This window comes from Tamandua tetradactyla, chromosome X (genome assembly GCF_023851605.1).
Source record: "Tamandua tetradactyla isolate mTamTet1 chromosome X, mTamTet1.pri, whole genome shotgun sequence".
In the NCBI taxonomy this organism is placed as follows: domain Eukaryota; kingdom Metazoa; phylum Chordata; class Mammalia; order Pilosa; family Myrmecophagidae; genus Tamandua; species Tamandua tetradactyla.
This window is the reverse complement of record NC_135353.1, coordinates 121,794,563-121,812,749: the sequence shown is the minus strand read 5'-3', so window position 1 is coordinate 121,812,749 and position 18,187 is coordinate 121,794,563. Positions and strand designations below refer to the sequence as shown.

The window sequence follows — 18,187 nt, the reverse complement described above, 5'->3', positions numbered from 1 at the left end:
AGAAACACATGAATTTTAACTATGATTTTTCACCCATAGGTCGTCAAAAATCCAAAAGTTAACATATGGATTAAAAATAAGTAAATAATAGGGGGAACAAATGTTAAAATAAATTTAGTAAATTGAAATGCTAGTGTTCAATGAAAGGGAGTGGTAAGGGGTATAGAAAAAAATAGGGAAACAAAGGCTAAAATATATTGGGTAGATGGAAATACTGGCAGTCAATGGGGGGGTATGGTATATATGAGGTTTTGTTTTATTTCTTTTTCTGAATTGACACGAATGTTCTAAGAAATGATCGTGGTGATGAATATACAACTATGTGATGATATTGTGAGTTATTGATTATATACAAAGAATGGAATGATCATATGGTAAGAATGTTTGTGTTTGTATGTTGCTATGTTTAAAAATTTTTTTTAATTAAAAATATATATTTAAAAAAATTCAAAAGTTTCAGAACTCAGATGGTCAGTGAATTTGTGGTGAAATCAGCGCTCACATATGCTGCTGCTGGGAGTGCAAAGTGGCCACACTGGTCTTCTCCTCCTTGAACCTGCTATGCTCATTCCTACCTCAGAACCTTTACACTGGCCACTCACATTGCCTTGAACACTCTTTGCCCAGATAACCATGGGACTTGCACCTTCTAGGACCCAGCTCCTCTTCTCTTCCTCATTGAGGCCTCCCTGACTTCCCTAAGTCATTGTCACATTATTCATTGTCCTCACGGTGCTAGTCTTCATTAGAAATTATTTCTCTCTTTTCCTATCCCCTCTGCTCCATCAGGAGTCAGCAAACTTTCTCTGTAAAAGGCCCAAGAGTAAATAGTTTACACTTTGCACCTGTTCTCTGTTGTAACTCGTCAGCTCTGTGGTCCTAGCATACAAGCAGTCATAAATAATACCTACATGCACAAGAGGGCAGGACTATGTTCCAATCAAATTTTATTTATGGACTCTGAAATGTGAACTTCATGTCATTTTCAAGCATCACAAACTATTATCCTCCCTTTGATTTTTTTTCCCCAACCATTTAAAAATGTGAAAAGCATTCTTAGCTCGAGGGCTGTAGAAAAATAGGCAGCAGGCTGGATTTGGCCTGTAGGTCATAGTTTGCTGAGCCTTGTGCTAGAACATTAGCTTCAGAGGATTATTGTCAGCTTGGTTCACTGCTATATCCCCAGCACTCAGAACAGTGCCTGGCACCCATGAGGCCCTCAACAGATGCTTCCTGAGTGAGTGAGTGAATCGAGAAATGACCAAAGGCATGGAGAAGTGGGTGAACATGAGAGTTGACTCAGTTCTACTCCCAGGGTCACCTTTTACCCCTGCCTGGACTTAGACAGGCTCCCCCAGGAAGTCTTAGGAAGAAATCAGAAGGTGGAGGCCATAGTTAGAATTCATTTTTATTCTTCCCTTTTAGCCTGAGGGAAACCCTGACAAACAGCTTCTGCCAGGAAGAAGCACACAGGTCTGAGCTGGGCAGGGGGACCTGCCCTTCCCCTCCTCCCATGGGGTTGGCATTGAAATCAGAGCACAATCCAAGCTCAGAATCCCTGGGGAAAAGGAAAATGGACCCCTCTACAGTCCTTCACCTTGATAGCCACGTTAATGGGAACCAGGCCTCCTGTACAAACCTCCTCCACACAGGCATGCGCAAGGGATCCCTGGGCAGGGCAGGACATGGTCAGTGTCCAGACACATGACTCTGGCCTGTGGCCCAATTGGCAAACATAAAGCCCAGACTGCCTGCCATAAAGAGGACCCCCAGGACACCAAAACACAGGGCCTGCAGGCAAAAGGGGGAAAAGATGGGACTGGTTGGGCCTCCACAACCTGAGTGCCCCCTGAGAGGGTTTCTGAAACCCCCCTCCCCCTCCAGAGAGTACTCCATCCATTCCTGACTTTCCTTAGTGCTCCCTCTCCTTCCTCAAAGCCAGCTCCTTCCTGAGAATTCCCTCACTCAAGGGTTTTCTTCCATCCTCCTCCTTAAAAGTGCTCTTGAGCCCCTTCCCACTAGTGCTCCTTCCAGCCTTCTGGGAAATGCTCCCTCTAGTCAGTCCTCCTGAATGCCTTGATCACTCAGAGCCAGCCCCATCCTAAGAGTTCCTTCTGTCTTCCCAGACTTTGCTGGTGTTCTGCCTGCTTTGTCCCTTCCTAAGACAATCTCTACTCTTCCAAACTAACTTCCCCCCTCCTTGGGTGCTCCCTCTTCCCTCAGGCCCCTTCTGAGAATGTTCTCTCTATCTCTGGCCATCCTGTAGTACTGCCTCCTCAGAATGCTCCGTCCTTCCTCAGTTCTCCTCTGGAATTCTCACCTGGATCTTGGGCCATGAGAAGAGGGGCTCCAACTCAGAAGGTACAATGCGAAGGTAGAAGATGCTGGGAAGCATGAAGATGAGGCTAGGGGCTGAGGTGGACCCTAGAGGACAAGAAGGACAAACAGGAGTCAACCCAGGTCTAGGCCCCATATTAAGTGGGGGTTGGGTCTGAGTTTGGGGGTACTAACCGATAACCCCAAAGATATACCGGATGGTCGGCACACAGATGACGAGGACATTGACCAAGACAAGCAGGACCAGGGCTATGGCCACGTGCCATGGCCAGCTGAAGGCCTTGCTGGGGAAGAGCAGCTGCTGCAGTGCCCGGCGGATCTGTGGCCAGGGAGTGACAGGACAGTGGTCAGGTCTCAAGTGCCACCTCCCCTTCCATGTGATCATCCATCTTTTAATTCCCCTTTTAATTCACAGGCATCCATCTGTGCCTCTAACCTGTTTGATATCCCTGATTCCTCCCCCATCTGACTATGTCTCCATACTGTCTGACCATCCACCAGTGCCTCCACGTTCTGAATGGGGTTCCTGCCTCCCCTTAGTCTGATGTCTCTTTCATCTATCCCTCCACTGCTGTTTGAGATCCTTGCCTTCTCCTCCATCTGACTATCTCTCCTTCTATCCTCTAATTATTCCCATCTCCCTAAGATCCTCACCCCTCCTGCATCTCACTACTTCTGCCTCCATCTTTCTTATGTCCATCCCTGTTTCCCCACTCTGGCTGGCCATCATATCTATGCCTCTACCCTGTCTGGCCATTCCTACCTCTCCCTTCTGTCTAGCCAACCAGCTGTGTCTCCTGCCTCCAAATGACTACCTCTGTCCACCAGTACCACCTCTACCCTGCCACCTAGGTTCCCCCTTATGTCTTACCACCTATTTTCTGCCCTCCCTGTCCCTCTGACAACTCTGCATTCTCTGTCTATCCATCCCTGCCTCCTTCACCAATCCTTCCACTCGTACCTCCACCCTCCATGCAACCATCCTTGCCTAACCCTTCCACCCATCCATCACTGTCCCTGCACTCCATGGGCCCACTCTCGCCTCCACGTACAGGGAACAGCACAACTGGGACAGTGAGGGTCACCGCAAGCAGCACAGCCAGGCGCACACAGAGGATGAGCAGGTCCTTGTGGCTGTACATGTGCAGCATCTCCGCCTCCACGCTATCTGGGCCATGGAACATGAAATACAGGATGCAGGATGTGTGGGAGCACCAGCACAGTGCCCCCCAAACTCTCACACATATATACTGTGACAAAATCTATGAACATGATGCAGACCTTCTTTGGAAATTAATCAATAGGCATGGAGGGAAGGACCTCAGAGGCACCACCCCTCTGCCCAAACCCCACCCAACCCTGGACCCAGCCCCACTCACCGTAGAAGGTGAGGTATCCAAAGGTTGCTGTGAGAGCATACATGCAGAACATTGCCCCGATGGACACGTTGGCCACTGCCTGCATCCTGTGCTGAGAGGGCCTGAGGTGCAGAGGAGATGGAACCATCATGCCCCAAATCCTGGACTCAGTCAAAATCCCTCAAAACTACCCCCTCCACACCCCTCTCAGAGCATTCCACAGCTGGTACACTGTGGAAATGCCCATCCTTGCCTCCCCTGTGTGACTAGCCAAGCCTCCCCTTTCTGTCCATCTATATCTTACCCCATATGACCCTCATCCCTTGCCTTTGTCAAACCATCCCTTTGACTGTCACTGCCTCTCCTTTCCATCCAGCCACCCCTGCCTCCGCCTCTGTCCATCTACACCTCTATCCTCCATCTGACCATCCTATACTCTCCTCTGTCTGTCCATCTAAGCCTCATCCTCTGTTTCACCACCCCTACCTCTTCCCTCTATTCCTGCATCTCCTATGTCCACTCAATCACCCCTGCCTCCATCCCTACTTACCCTCTCCATCTGACCATCCATGCCTCCTCCCTTCCATCTGATCATCCCTGTCTCTCCCCACTCCGTTCATCCACACTTATACTGAATGTTAAAATAGTAGAATACTTAAACCCCAATCAGTAAAGTGTTGCTTGAATCCCCCAAGGTCACTTTGCCACCCAAAACCCCTCCTTTGATACAACCTACCCGTGATCAAGCTACAAACCCAGGACTCCTGTAGGGACTATCACCCTCCCTGCTGGCCCGTCATGCATGCCTTCTCACCGGCGGAGCTCTGTGTATATGGGAAGCACCTCAGGGTGGCAGACGAAGGCAAAAGCCATGATGGGCACTGTGTACGACATCTGGAGGAATGGCCCAAGTACACAGGATTAGAGCCCAAGGGGGTGTGTACTCTGTTCCCAATCTCCCTGGACCCACCATTGCTCTCCATACCACACCCATAGAAGCCCCAAATGCCCAATATCCAGCTCCACTCTGAGCAGGATGTATCATGTGGCAGGGCCAGATGGCCTGAGCAAGATGCAAGCTCCTACATGCCTGGACACCCACCTGAGAGTCAATTGTGAACATCTGGGCCTCACAGCTTCTGTTGAGTCCCTGGGTGGGGAGGGTTGGGTGCTCAATCTCCATTGCTGTCTCATTGTATCCCACAGGACAGACAAGCTGGAACTTCTTATAGATGACCTGGGGAAAGGGGAGGAGACAGCAAGTTCTTGAAGGAGGCTGTGTCCCAAACTCCCTTCCCACTTTTTCATGTTCTTCTCTCTCAGACTCACCGAAATGAGGAAAAACAGCATGCAGATTAGAGAGAGACCGCTAGTATACCCAAGGTAGCCTGCAAGGGGCAACATACAGAGCCTCAAAAGTCAGGGGAACCCCTCTGCCCCAGACAACAAACCTATCCAAACTCTTCAAGGTTCTCTCACTCCCAATTACATAGCTATGTCTGTATCTCTTATGCCCTCTTTGCAAAAACTTTTACTTTCATATGGAACAGCCTCCCCCTCCTTAGCAAACTCCTACTCATCTGTTAAAACCCAAATCAAACAAGTTCTCCCCTGATATTTTAAAGCCCTTGAGAATGGGGATCTTTATCAGTCTGGCTCCCCATCTCTAATTCTGCTATCAAACAACCAATCCCGGAAGCCTCTTACCCAAGTGTTTCATGAGGGCCAGGGGAAGGATGATATGCACACTGACAATGATGAGGAGGAGGTTTCCCTTCAAGAACCAGTCCCTAGGGAAACAGGCAGACAGAATGACTAATTGCCAGTCAAAGAAAACTGTCAGGCAGACACTCATGGAAGACAACTAGACAGCCACATTTCTGCCTGTAGACAGAATAGACAAGCCAACACCCCAGCTGTGAGAAGTCATTCAGGTTGCAACAGGGCCAAATGGCAAAAGAGATGAACAGAAACAGACTGATGGCCAGACTGTCAGTCAGATACTGTCAGTGGGATACAACTGAAAATAGATGTATGGTCAGACAAAACTGTACCGTCAGCCTTACCAGTGGGCATATAATCAAATGGTCAAATATTCTGAACTTCCATATACAAACACAAGGTGGCAGAAAGAAAGGCAGAGTAAGAGTAGTGATCCTGGCACACTGGATAGGTAGAACAACAGCCTGATGATCTGACAGATAGGCAAAAATGCAGAGTTGGGCAAAAAGTGACAAACATACAAGTGATTGCTTGAATAGCATGAAGTCTATTGAATGCGTAGAAGTAGCTGGGCAGGTCTGGCTGCACAGCCAGAGAAAGACTGGAATAGAAACAAAATCAGCCAGCTAGCCACTCCATTGGAACCCAGCTCAAAGGAAAGTAGGCTCTATACAGATAACCGGAAGGAGGTGCCGAGTCAAGACAGCTAATAAACACAGAATCAGTTGGGCCACTGTTCATTCATAGTATGCACTCAATAAAATTATAAAAAAAAATTGTATTGAGTGCATACTACATGCCATGCTCTCACATACTCTCTATATCGTACACATAGTCACATAGAAATAAACTCACAAAGCACCAGTAGCCATATACACCACTGGAGCTGATCATAATAATTGGACACATGCAGTCACATAGACCACTACCTAGACAGTCTCAGAATCAAAGTACAAGTTCTAACAAGATACACACAGGTGGTGAATATCAAGCTCTCAGTTAAAACTTGTTAGGCGGACTCACAGACCCCTAGCTCAGTTAGACTGACAAAGCCCAAACATGCACAGTCAGACGTGGCACCGTCCAGGGGACCCACACAGCCAGAGTCAGACATCAGACACACAGCTGTGCATTGTGCATACAGTCAGCAACACACACAGCTGATTCTTATCATTTGTGGTAACATTCAGAAACGTGGTTATGAACACTGAATTAGCAACTACTGAACCATTGCTCCTTGGGAAATACGGGGTTGGATTCTTGTGAGCCTCTGGTCACAATATTTCTGACAATCAATCAATTCATAACCTGGTTTTATGTGAAGTTTTTGCTCAAAGAACCTTTATTTAATATATATTGTTGATTCATTAACATTGAACTCAGTTGACAGCACTCCAACTCATGCCTAAACAAAGCTTTTCTAACACATGTATGTTCTCCACAAAGGACATCACAGCCTTGTGCTTAGGAACACTAGACAACACTTCAGTACTACACTTGGCAGACATTTTTAAAAATATTTTTATTGATAAAACAACATACAAACATTCTTAACATACAAACATTCCACACATGGTGTACAATCAATGGCTCACAATATCATCACATAGTTGTGTATTCATCACCATGATCATTTTTTTGGAACATTTGCATCACTCCAGAAAAAGAAATAAAAAGAAAAAAGAAAAAACACATACATTCCATACCCCTCACCACTCTCTCTCATTAACCACTAGTATTTCCATCTACCCAATATATATTAACTTTTGTTCCCCCTATTATTTTATTTTTTATCCATATTTTTTACTCATCTGTCCATACCCTAGATAAAGGGAGCATCAGGCACAAAGTTTTCACAATCACACGGTCACATTGCAAACATTATATTTTTATACAATCATCTTCAAGAAAAAAGGCTACTGGAACACAGCTCTACAGTTTCAGGTACTTCCCTCAAATACACTATAAACTGAAAAGGGGATATCTATATAATGTATAAGAATAACCTCCAGAATAACTTCTCAACTCTTTGAAAACTCTCAACCATTGACATTTTATTTTGTCTTATTTCTCTCTTCCCTCTTTTGGTCAAGAAGGTTTTCTCAATCTCTTAATGCTGGATCCCAGCTTATCCCGGAATTTCTGTCCCATATTGCCAGGGAGATTTACACCCCTGGGAGTCATGTCCCATGTAGCGGGTAGGACAGTATGTTCACTTGCCATGTAGGCTGAGAGAGGGGCCATATGTGAGCAACAAAAGAGGTTCTCTAGGGGTGATGCTTAGACCTAATTTTAAGTAGGCTTAGCCTATCCTTTGCAGGAATAAGTTTCATAGGGGCAAACCCCAAGATCAGGGCTTGGCCTATTGATTTGATTGTCTCCACTGCTTGCGAGAGTATCAGAAATTCTCCAAATGGGGAAGCTGAATCTTTCCCCCTTTCTCCCTATTCCCCTAAGTGAACTTTGCAAATACTTCTTTATTTATTGTCCAAATCATTTTGGGATTTATCAGGGCATCTCACTAACCTGAACAAACCAACAAAATCTCATGCTTAGGTGACATTTTAAACAGCAAAATCCTCAAATGCAAAAACCGTGGCACTAAACATACCACAAAAAGGATACCTGCTTACAGAATCAGAAAGGCAGAGTGTCACCTTGTTCCGTCTCAGCAGGAAATATGCACGTCAAGTAATTCAAATTTTTTACCACTCTGCACATGTCTGCAAATTACTGTGAAAGCACCACTAGTATTGATTTGGGGTTTACAAACAAATTTTAGCAAGCAGGCAACACAAACATGGAATCCATGAATAATAAGGATTGATTGTTGGTGGCTGGACCATAAGGACCACAGTATACTGCGCCCTGCCCCCCCCACGCACACACACACACAGCTAGGATCAGCCATCATATGCATACAACCAGACAGATTCAGCCAGCATGATGGATCCAGAATCAAACACAGAATAAGCTGAACCAAAAGTCAGAATAAGGGTCAAACATATATGGTTGGGACCATAGTACAGAAAACACATACGGTCATAGTCAGGTATCACTCACATACACACCACAGAGAATTTTCCAGAACAATAGGCACCAAATTGAACATAGAGATAGAGCCAACTGAACAGGTACAGTTAGAACAAGTCACACACACATAGCTGGTACCAGAGTACACATGCACCAATGGGGTCAGCAATCATACACTCACAGCCAGACCGATTGAACCAGCCTGATGGACCGAGCCAAACACAGAGAATCAGCTAGACAGGTAAAGTCAAAGCAAGTGTCAAACATACATGGTTGGCAAAGCAATAGGCTGAGCCTTCAATCTTGGGGTTTGTTCAAATGAAACTTAACACCACAAAGGATAGGCTAAGCCTACTTAAAATTAGGCCCAAGAGTCACCCCCAAGAGAACCTCTTCTGCTGCCCAGATGTAGCCTCTCTCTCTCAGCCAACACAACAAGCAAACTCACCGCCCTTCCCCTCTCTACATGAGACATGACTCCCAGGGGTGTGGGACAGAAATCCTAGAATGAGCTGGGTCTCAGTATCATGGATTGAGAAAACCTTCTCAACCAAAAGGGGGAAGAGAGAAATGAGACACAATAAAATGTCAATGGCTGAGAGATCCAAAGAGAATTGAGAGGTTATCCTGGAAGTTATTCTTATGCATTATATAGATATCATCTTTTTAGTTAAGATGTAATGGAGAGGCTAGAGGGAACTGCCTGAAAATGCAGAGCTGTGTTCCAGTAGCTATGTTTCTTGAAGATGATTGTATGATGATATAGTTTTCTCAATGTGACTGTGTGATTGTGAAAACCTTGTGTCTGATGCTCCTTTTATCTACCTTATGGACAGACGAGTAAAACATATGGATTAAAAAGAAACAAATAAAAGGGGGAACAAATTTTAAAATAAATTTAGTAGATTGAAATGCTGGTAATTGAGGAGGGGGAGGGGGAGGGGGTATGGTATGTACAAATTTTTTTTCTTTTTATTTCTTTTTCTTTATTTTGATTGATGCAAATGTCCTGAGAGGTGATCATGGTGATGAATATACAACCATGTGATGATATAGTGAATTATTGTTTATATACCAAGAATGGAATGATCATATGGTAAGAATGTTCGTTTTTGTATGTTTTTATGTTTAAAAAATTTTTTTTAATTAAAAAAAAAACATACATGGTTGGAATCACAGAATACAGGACACAGTTGTCATCGGCTATCAGCTAGCCAGCCAGAGAGAATCAGGCAATACTACAGTCACTGAATCAAACCTACAGTCTACTGGATATGTACACCAGAATACAATGGATATATAGTCAATCCCCAGACAGAATCAGCCAGAACTACGTCACAAAAATCAACATGTGGAGTCTACTGGATTCATATAGTCAGGGCAACTCGTCACACAAACTGTTGGCATCACACTATAAAGGAATCACAGTCCAACCAAATTGGCCAGCCCAACAGTCTCAAAATAGAACACCTGGGAGTCAGTTAGATGCACTAAGTCAAAGATAACAGCCGCACCTCACAGGCAGAGTCAATGGTCTGGGAGGGTCACTGGCCTCAAGGGGGCATTGCTCACTCACCCCTCAGGGTCCTTGCCCAGGAAGGTGCCGATCACCAGTGGAAATTCGGATTTGATGATGAACAGGTAACTGGACATGGCTGGTACAGTTGGAGGGAGGTGTAAGCAGAAGGATTCCCCTCACCCACCCACCCCCTAATCTTCCCTGTCCCACCTGGGGAAGCCCACCATACCTAACCTAACCCTCTTCCTCCAAGCTGACTCCCCCAAATTCCAGAGTCCTCACCCCCAACATTGTGCAGACAGATGATCACGGCCACTACTATCTTTCCCACAGACCCAAACGCCCTCTGTCCCAGCTGCTCATAGGCTCGGATGCCTGGGGGTGGGGGGAGAAAAAAACAGGTTATGGGTCAAGGGGGCCAGGCCACAGGTGAGCAGCAGGGGACCACGGGGTCTGGTAGCTGGGGAGTTGGGACAGAGAGGATTAGGTCTGATAGATGGTACTGGAGGTAAGGGTTGGGCTTGGAGTAGAGTCTGGGAAGTGGGGTCTGAGGCCAGAGACTGGTGGCCAGGGAGAAGGCTGGGGGCTAAGGGTAGATAGAGGGGGTCTTAGAGCCAGGATATGGACTAAGACCACAGCAAGAGGGAAGTCTGGGATCTAGGGCAGGCAGAGCTTAGGAGCTGGTGGCTGAGGAGTGGGGATCTGGGGTTTGCTGGACTAGCTTCCAAGGTAAGGGGGAGCAGAGCCTGAGGGGTTGGTGTTAGAAGTTGACCATAGTGGACTGGGGGTGGGGAGGGGCTGAGGGATAGGATCTAATGGCCAGACTGAGGGGTGGGTACTGAGGATTGGAGTGTGGAGATCTGGGAGCTGAGATAAGGTCTGAGAGCCAGGGTGCAGCCTGGAATCTGGAGTCCACGGGCATCAAGTGTGGGCTTCAGGTACTGGATCTGGGAGTCAGAAAGGTATTCCCAGAGTCTAGAGTTTGAGTGGAGGCCTTGAGGTCCTGAGTGTTTGGATTCTGAGGTCAGGGGGGATGGGTCCAAGGTTTTGCATCCAAAGACCAAAGGGGTGGGGGTGGGGACAGGGGTCCAGGCTCTGGATCTCACCCACAACACCAGCGCAGGTCAGCAGGAGATGGATGGAGTAAGAAGACAGAAGTGCGATGCACAGCAGCAGAACCCTGTGGGGGATGGGACAGCTCAGACTTAGTCGCCTGGCCTCCCACCTGCCCCCAATACCCCAGGTCCCCCAGGCTGCTCACAGACTCACAGGAAGAAGATGACCCCTGTGTGGGCCATGGCGTAGGCCAGCCCCAGGATGCCGCTGCCCATGATGGCGTTGCTGAGGTTGAAAACTGACATTCCAAATGATGTCTTCCCCTCGAACTGTGGGCAGAGGCACAGCCCAGGCACAGCCCAGGCACACCCGGGGAAGGAGGACTGAGTGAGAGGACCAGTGCTGGAGCCAGGGCAATGCTGGGGGAGAAGCAGCTAGGGAGGGAAGAAGCCCGGGAAAGGTCTTTGGAGGAGAGGAGAAGCTGGGAAGGGAAAAGAGTCGAAGATGGGAAGAAGCTGGGAAAGGGAGACCTGGGAAGGATAAAACTCAGAGGAGAAACTTTGGGGAAGAGTAGGGGAAGGTGAAACAGTTACCTGAGGCAAAACAACCTGGGAGGGAAGTAGCTGGGCATGGAGGGCAGCTGAGGATGGAGAACACTTGGGGAGGAAGAGCAACTGGAGAGGGAAGTCACTGAGTAGGGGAACCAGCCAGGGAGGGGAGAAGCTGGGCAACAGAGATAACTAGAGAGGGAGTACCTGAGGAGGAGGAGAGGGACTATCTGGAGAGGAGAGCAACTGAGTAGCGAATAGCTGGGGTGGGAAATAGCTAGGCAAGGGAACAGCTGTGTAGGGGATGTAGCTGGCAAGAGGGAGCAGCTGGGGAGTTGATTATCTGAAGGAGGAGACATGGTTGAGAGGAGACTAGCTGGAGAAAGCACAGCTGAGATAGATCCTGTAGTTACTCACATCCGTGAACTGGCCAGGATCCTGGGTGGGCTGGAAGTCCTCAGGTCCCTGACTGTGTCTGGATAGGGCAGGGGGATAGAAAGGCTGATGAGAGGAGATCCCTAACCCCTGACCCCACCTCCTTGGACTCCTAACTTACTCCACAGTGCCCTCAGGGAGGGCTCCATTCATCTTTGAATCCTGCAGTTCCATCTGTAGGCAAAGAAATGGGGGGGAGGGTTGTCAGAGATGGAGCAGGGGGCTACAAAATGAGAAGAGCTAGGAGGGGGGAAGGGATGAGAGACAGAGACAGAGATGAGGCCGAGGGAACAGTAACAGAAATGGATAGAGAGAGACGGGGAGATAAATGGAGAGAGCTGGAGACAAGAGAGGCAGATGGAGACAGCGATGGGGAAGAGAGAAGAAAAGAATCGGGGTGGGGGGAAATGCCAACAGTTACTCAGAGAGACAGTCAGGGAGACACAGAGAAAAGAGGGCAGTGACAGATAAAGGGGGAGAGAGACAGACTGACAGAAAGATACAGAGAGATAAGACCGACCCCACAGCAGATGAGATGGACACTTGGGGCTAGGATAGCCTCTCCTCCCAGACCCAGATTCACTCTGTCTCTCCTTCTCTTTCCCTGGTCCCCTGCCCTCCCCCCTGCCCCTCCACACTCACTCTGTGGCCTGCCAGCCCCTCACTCCTTGCAGGGACACGTGTCGCCTGGCTGTCCCACCCCTCCTAATGCCCCTCCTCCCTTCTCCGAGGCTGAGCCCAGAGCTGATGCAAGGGGCTGGAGCTGGGGGATGGAGGGCCATGAACCCTCAGAGACCCCAGACCAGGACACCCCAAACTCTCTGCCCCAACTCCGCATATCCTCACTGGACACTAAAGACAGTTCCCCAAACCCAAGCCCTGGAATGGGACTCCAGAAGGGACTCCCTTCTCGAGGGACTCCAGAACCCCCATTTAGCCCCCTTCTAGAGGCTGGGGGTATTTTCTGGGACACATGTAAAGTCTTATGCACTCCTCTTCTAGCAGAAGTACCTTTGTTGACACTCCCAGACTTGAGACTCTCCTGGGTCTTGGGCTTCTCAGGAACCTGGCCTGAGCCCTAATTTCCCCTCCTGGGAATGATCTGTTTCTGAGACATCCATCAAAGCCCCCTCCCAGGGTCCGATGGGTTTCCTAGGGTGGGGATGTCTCTGCACTCCCCATCCAAGCCTGGACCTCCTGTCCTACTGATGGAGGGTCTCTGAAGAAGCCCCACACCCCGAGCTCACTTCCTGGGAATGAGGTATCTCAAAACAGCCACTCCAGTTCCCCATTGGTGCTAAAACTCTATCCCGGAAACCCTCTCCCCAAGCCCTAAAGCCCCTACCTGAATATGGGGAGAGGTCTCAAGGGGCTCCATTCCAAGTCACCGGCACCCTGTGGGAACATTCCCCCCCCCACACACACACACACACTCCTGAGTTCGCTTCCTGCAGTCAAGATACCAAAAGGACTTAACCCCCACCCCCATTCAATTTCCCACTGCTGCTAAAAATGTCTCCAAGGGACCCCTGAGCTCCCTCCAGGGACACCCCACCACCACCACGATTCATGCCCTGGGTCTACCTCCACGCCTCCACCCCACCCTCCCCTTCCTTACCTCTCTGCTCTCCTCAGCTTCAGAAGCGACGGCAACTCCCGGTTGAGCTCAAAGACCCCAAGTACCCGCCAATCCACTCCGCCCGCGCCTGTCCCACAGCCAATTAGTCTTGCCCGCGCCCCATCGGCCCGCGGGTTTTTTTTTTTTTTTTCTGGGAAAAAGTTTTCATTTTAATTTAGTTTCCCTCCTTCTGGCCCTAGGGCTGGGGAGGCAGGGAAGAAGGGGGGCGGGGGCGGAGGGACGGGAGACACATTTCCACCCCCACCCCCCCTCCCATTTCCCCCTCCCTCCCGCAAGCCAGACCCACGTGGAGGGAGACAAGTTTGTGTGTGCCATGGTGGTGGAAGAGACTGACAGAAAGATTAAGACAGCAGGCTAGATGTCAGGAAGAGATGCAGAGAGGACAGAGTGAGAGGGAATTAGAGAAATAAGCAGTGGCAAATAGAGAAAGGCAGGCAGGAGAAACAACCCACAGGGAGAAAAACAGATGTGAAGTGGGGATGGGGGGGTCATAGTTGACAGGCAGGAGGACAGTAGTCACTGAGAGAAAAGACAAGACTCAGAAACAGGCAGGCAGGGATAGGCTCACACAAACACTTGGAGGGAGGCAACGGGCAGTCAAAGCCCAATAATAAACAGGAGAAACAGGCTGATAAACAGGTGAACACAGCCAGACACATCCCTATCCAGAGATAGAAAACAGACACACCAGCCCAGAAAGACAAGGGGACAAGAGAAGAGTGGTGGAGGTAAAGAGACACCAGAGGGAACACATGACAACAGGAAAAAAAGTCAGGTTCTGGCAGAGGAGCAGACAGGGTGGATGATCAGGTCTGGGGACGAGTGGGACAGGTACAGGGCAGACTAAAGCAAGCAACCATAGACACATGCTGGGAGACACCCTTAGGTCCTGGGGCCCCGGGAGGGAGGCAGGGAGGGTGTTTGTGGTTGGGTGTGGCATCTGAACACACAGGCTTCAAACTCGGCACGCCCAGGAGTCCTGGATTCCAGCCCAGCCATGGGGCTAGGCCTGTCCAGGACCTAACCGAGGAGCCCCACTGTCTCTGTCTTTTTCATATGGGGTCCATCTGTCCATCCACTTCAGGCATCTGACAAGCGTGTCTGTCCCAGCAAGGCATGTGTCCCCTGCAGAGTCGGGCTGGGTGGAATTGGTCCAGGTCCTACTTGACTGAGCTGCTTGAGGCCCAGGTGGATGAAAAGCATCTTGTCCAGGCCCCTCCACCCACCTGCCACCCCCCTACCCCCACCCCCACAGGGAGTGCAGAATTCCCGGAAAGGCTAAGAGCTGGCTGGGGCTTCAAAGTCAGAACTAGATGCCCCCATCCCACCCGCAGTGGAGGAGGGGGAAGAAGGGGCGTCTACTGCCCCACAGCGGGACAGAGGTTCCTACCCAATCAGGAATCACAGCTACGTAGCAGCTCCCATGACAGCCCCACAAAAGTTCAGAGAGAGACCACGGAGGCAGACTCACAATCATCAAAAAGGTGCAAACAAACAGGCAAATTTGCACACAAACTCACAGCTGCACGGAGGAAGTACAGGTTGACATCTAATACACACACATTCTCACCACTGCACATAGAACACCCAGGCTCCTGGCACAGTCACCCCCACACAGCCACACAGAGTCACAACAGTTTCACGGCCTCAGAGCTGCACAGAGTATAGCCCCACACAGATTTACAGACATGCCAGACTCACAGACATCTTTGCCCACTGACTCGCAGCCACATCACAGAGAACCAACAGACAGGCAAAGCACACACAGATTTACAGCCACACATGAGCAGATATGATTATGCACAGCTGACAACATCATGCATGGGCCCTGTGTCTCTCCCACACATATGATTCCAGGTACTGACAGCCCTGGAGGCTGACTTCCAAATTCAGGCTTTTTGATGATACCTCTGTGCACGTGAACTTGCGCGTCTGGGTGTAACCACATGTAACCATACACACAGCTCTGTTCACACAGAAAGGGGTACTGGGAGGCAGACAGAACTGTATGGACAGAGAAGCCACAGTCAAAGGCACATGCACAACTGCATTCAAGGATACAGCTACACACACACACTTGTGGGCACACACACAGCTATTTGCAAATCAAGAAACAGGCAGAGAAACAGCTACAGGTGGGCAAACAGGGGACGCAGGAATACAGAGCGTATCCTTACTATTGTTACAAAGAGGAAATACAGAAAACACACTTAAAAGCTGCCTGAAGGGAAAAGAGGGGAATCAGATAACACGCATACAATGGCACCGATGGCATCAAAAGAAACATCCACAGCTTGAGCACCTACAACCCCTCCCCAGGGAGAGATGCAGAGACAGTGGCAGATTCAGAGAAGGAAAGCACATACATCCTTAGAAGACGTGCTCATGGGAGAGAGGAATCCTCCACCACGTTCACCGCCCACAAGATTACAAAGGAACCACACAAACACCCAAGAATCACACACACAGAACCCCATACAGATGAAATGCACAAGTAGTTTTTACCCAAACAGTCAACAAAAGGAAACCACCAGGCAAGTTGCATAGGAAGACACTGGGACAGTTCACACGCACATGGCCGTGACAGAGTAATGTACAGGTAATGAGCTATACTCAGGGTATTCACACACACACACACACACACACACACACACACACACACACACACACACATCCCTATCCATCTCCACCACCCTACCCACTCTCTCCTGCCCTACTTCCATTTCTCTCTTTTCTTATACTCCTCCCGCAATCACACACTCCCCGCACCACCCCAGCCACCCGGGTGGTACAGGCTGGCCAGGGAAAGAGACACCTGTTAGCAAAGGCCTTGACCCAAGTGGCTGAAGTAGGTGGGGGAGGCTACATAGATGTCTAGATTTCAAGCAAAGTCTGAAGTGTTCTGTCCTAAGAGCTAGTATACCTTGAACAAAAATAGACTCCCTCCCACCCACCACCTCCGGATAGCAGCTTCCTGCTCTGACCATTCTCCTCCAGTCCCAGGACTTCCCCAGCCTTTCAGCGTGGCCCAGCACAGGGCCACCAGCACACAACAAGGGCAGTTTTCAATGGTCATGTCCTCATCATTATGAGTTTTATTTCTTCCAAGTGAGCTTTTCTAGGGGAAGAATGGATCATCATCCATACTCCACAGCACAGCTAAATTCCCTGGGGAGTGCAAATAGTGGGTGCTCAACATTGGCTGGTACAAGGGAAAACAAGGGAGAAAGTGAAATCTGGCGGTGGAGGGCAGTCTGCTTCAGAAGGAAGAGATGTGTCTGTCTTTAAGCAGAACAGAGGCCTTGAGGCTGTGCCAGGGATAAGAAAGCCTTGTTACTTTATCAAAGTAGGGCCCCTTCTCAGGGTCAAGAGGTTTTTGCTGGTTCATTAAAGCAGATCTTCATGTGACATTTTAGATTCTTATCCAGTTTATTAAAATTCATTAGAAGTTCTTGTTGGTCTTTTTAAGCAGACCTCTGTTCCATGGCAATTTGAGCCCTTATTTTCATTAAAATGGATCATGCTTGGCAGCCTTCGGGGGGGGGGCAACCAAGCAAAACCCTTAACCACACACGCTTTCCCATTTCTGCCACTTGTTAGCTGTGTGGCTGCGAGCAAGTTACTAAGCCTCTCTGTGTCTCAGCTTCCTCAAGGCATAATAATGCCTACCTCATAGGGTTATTGGAAAGACAATGAATTAATGCAGGTAAAGCACTTCAAACGATAGCAATTACTTAATATATTTTTGTTCAAGGAATTCGTGAATTAATCCCCATTCCTTTAAAGCAAGTGCCCACTCAGCTGCCTTTAGGATTCTAATTTATCCTTTCAGGAAGGCTCCCCACTGACTAACTCTTTGAGTGGCTTCCGCCCCTCAAAGCAGCCCCTGGAGAGCAAGTCTTCTTGAGTCTTGGACCCTCTCTTTTCCTCACACTGTGAAGATACCCTCCGGGAAACAGCTGGCTTGGCATGGCCCCCATCCTTGACCTCTTCAGGAGGCTAAAGGGAGGAAAGAGACCTTTATACTCAGTGGGGTGCCGGGTGGGAGCTGCAGGATGACACCCTACTTCGGGAAGAGCCTGGGAAGTTCAGAGGGGAAGAGCCTGGGAAGTTCAGAGCCTGGCTCCTGCCCCCAAGTCCCTGGCCCTGCTGGAGGAAGCAAGTTTCTTTACTAAATATTAAACATCTCATTGTGTGCGGGCGAAAAAACAGGACATGGGAAGCATCCCACAGGGTGAGCATGACCCCACACCCCCACCGCGCAATGCCTGGCGCTCCCTCCTCTCTGTGGAGCAGTGACCTGGTGGATTGAACCCTTCCTTTCCCACACTCGCTCACCACCACAGGGGAGCCAAGTTCCCACCACCCTCAAGGACTCCGGCCCCCACAAGCCCCTTGAGCTCCACAGACAACACTCTGGTTTCCTCCCTGGTTCTCAAAGACTCCTCCAGGAAGCTGCTCCCACAGTGTCTCTGTCTCTGTCTCTACCTCCTTCCTGGGATCTCACTGCCTCCTCACAGGTCCTGTATAAACGCAGACC

The 18,187-nt window shown here is 49.1% G+C and overlaps 1 protein-coding gene across 3 annotated transcripts in view; it reads right to left on the bottom strand.

The window, feature by feature from the left end:
* Positions 1–1,390: 1,390 nt before the first annotated feature.
* Positions 1,391–18,187, bottom strand: part of SLC38A5 (solute carrier family 38 member 5) — a 60,689-nt gene continuing 43,892 nt past the window's right edge. The window contains exons 1-16 of one of the 3 annotated variants that reach the window (XM_077145743.1): positions 13,627–13,721; positions 12,130–12,182; positions 11,991–12,048; positions 11,239–11,354; positions 11,076–11,149; positions 10,252–10,344; positions 10,027–10,105; positions 5,403–5,485; positions 5,025–5,083; positions 4,798–4,932; positions 4,510–4,589; positions 3,717–3,817; positions 3,390–3,505; positions 2,512–2,656; positions 2,321–2,424; positions 1,391–1,791 (exon numbers count right to left, since the gene is read on the bottom strand). In XM_077145743.1, the coding sequence (XP_077001858.1) occupies positions 1,690–1,791; positions 2,321–2,424; positions 2,512–2,656; positions 3,390–3,505; positions 3,717–3,817; positions 4,510–4,589; positions 4,798–4,932; positions 5,025–5,083; positions 5,403–5,485; positions 10,027–10,105; positions 10,252–10,344; positions 11,076–11,149; positions 11,239–11,354; positions 11,991–12,048; positions 12,130–12,182 (1,398 nt within the window). In that variant the 5' untranslated portion in view covers positions 13,627–13,721 and the 3' untranslated portion in view covers positions 1,391–1,689. Of the gene's footprint in view, positions 1,792–2,320; positions 2,425–2,511; positions 2,657–3,389; positions 3,506–3,716; positions 3,818–4,509; positions 4,590–4,797; positions 4,933–5,024; positions 5,084–5,402; positions 5,486–10,026; positions 10,106–10,251; positions 10,345–11,075; positions 11,150–11,238; positions 11,355–11,990; positions 12,049–12,129; positions 12,183–13,353; positions 13,406–13,626; positions 13,722–18,187 lie in introns of those variants that run through there. The other 2 variants (XM_077145741.1, XM_077145740.1) reach the window with 2 other exon arrangements.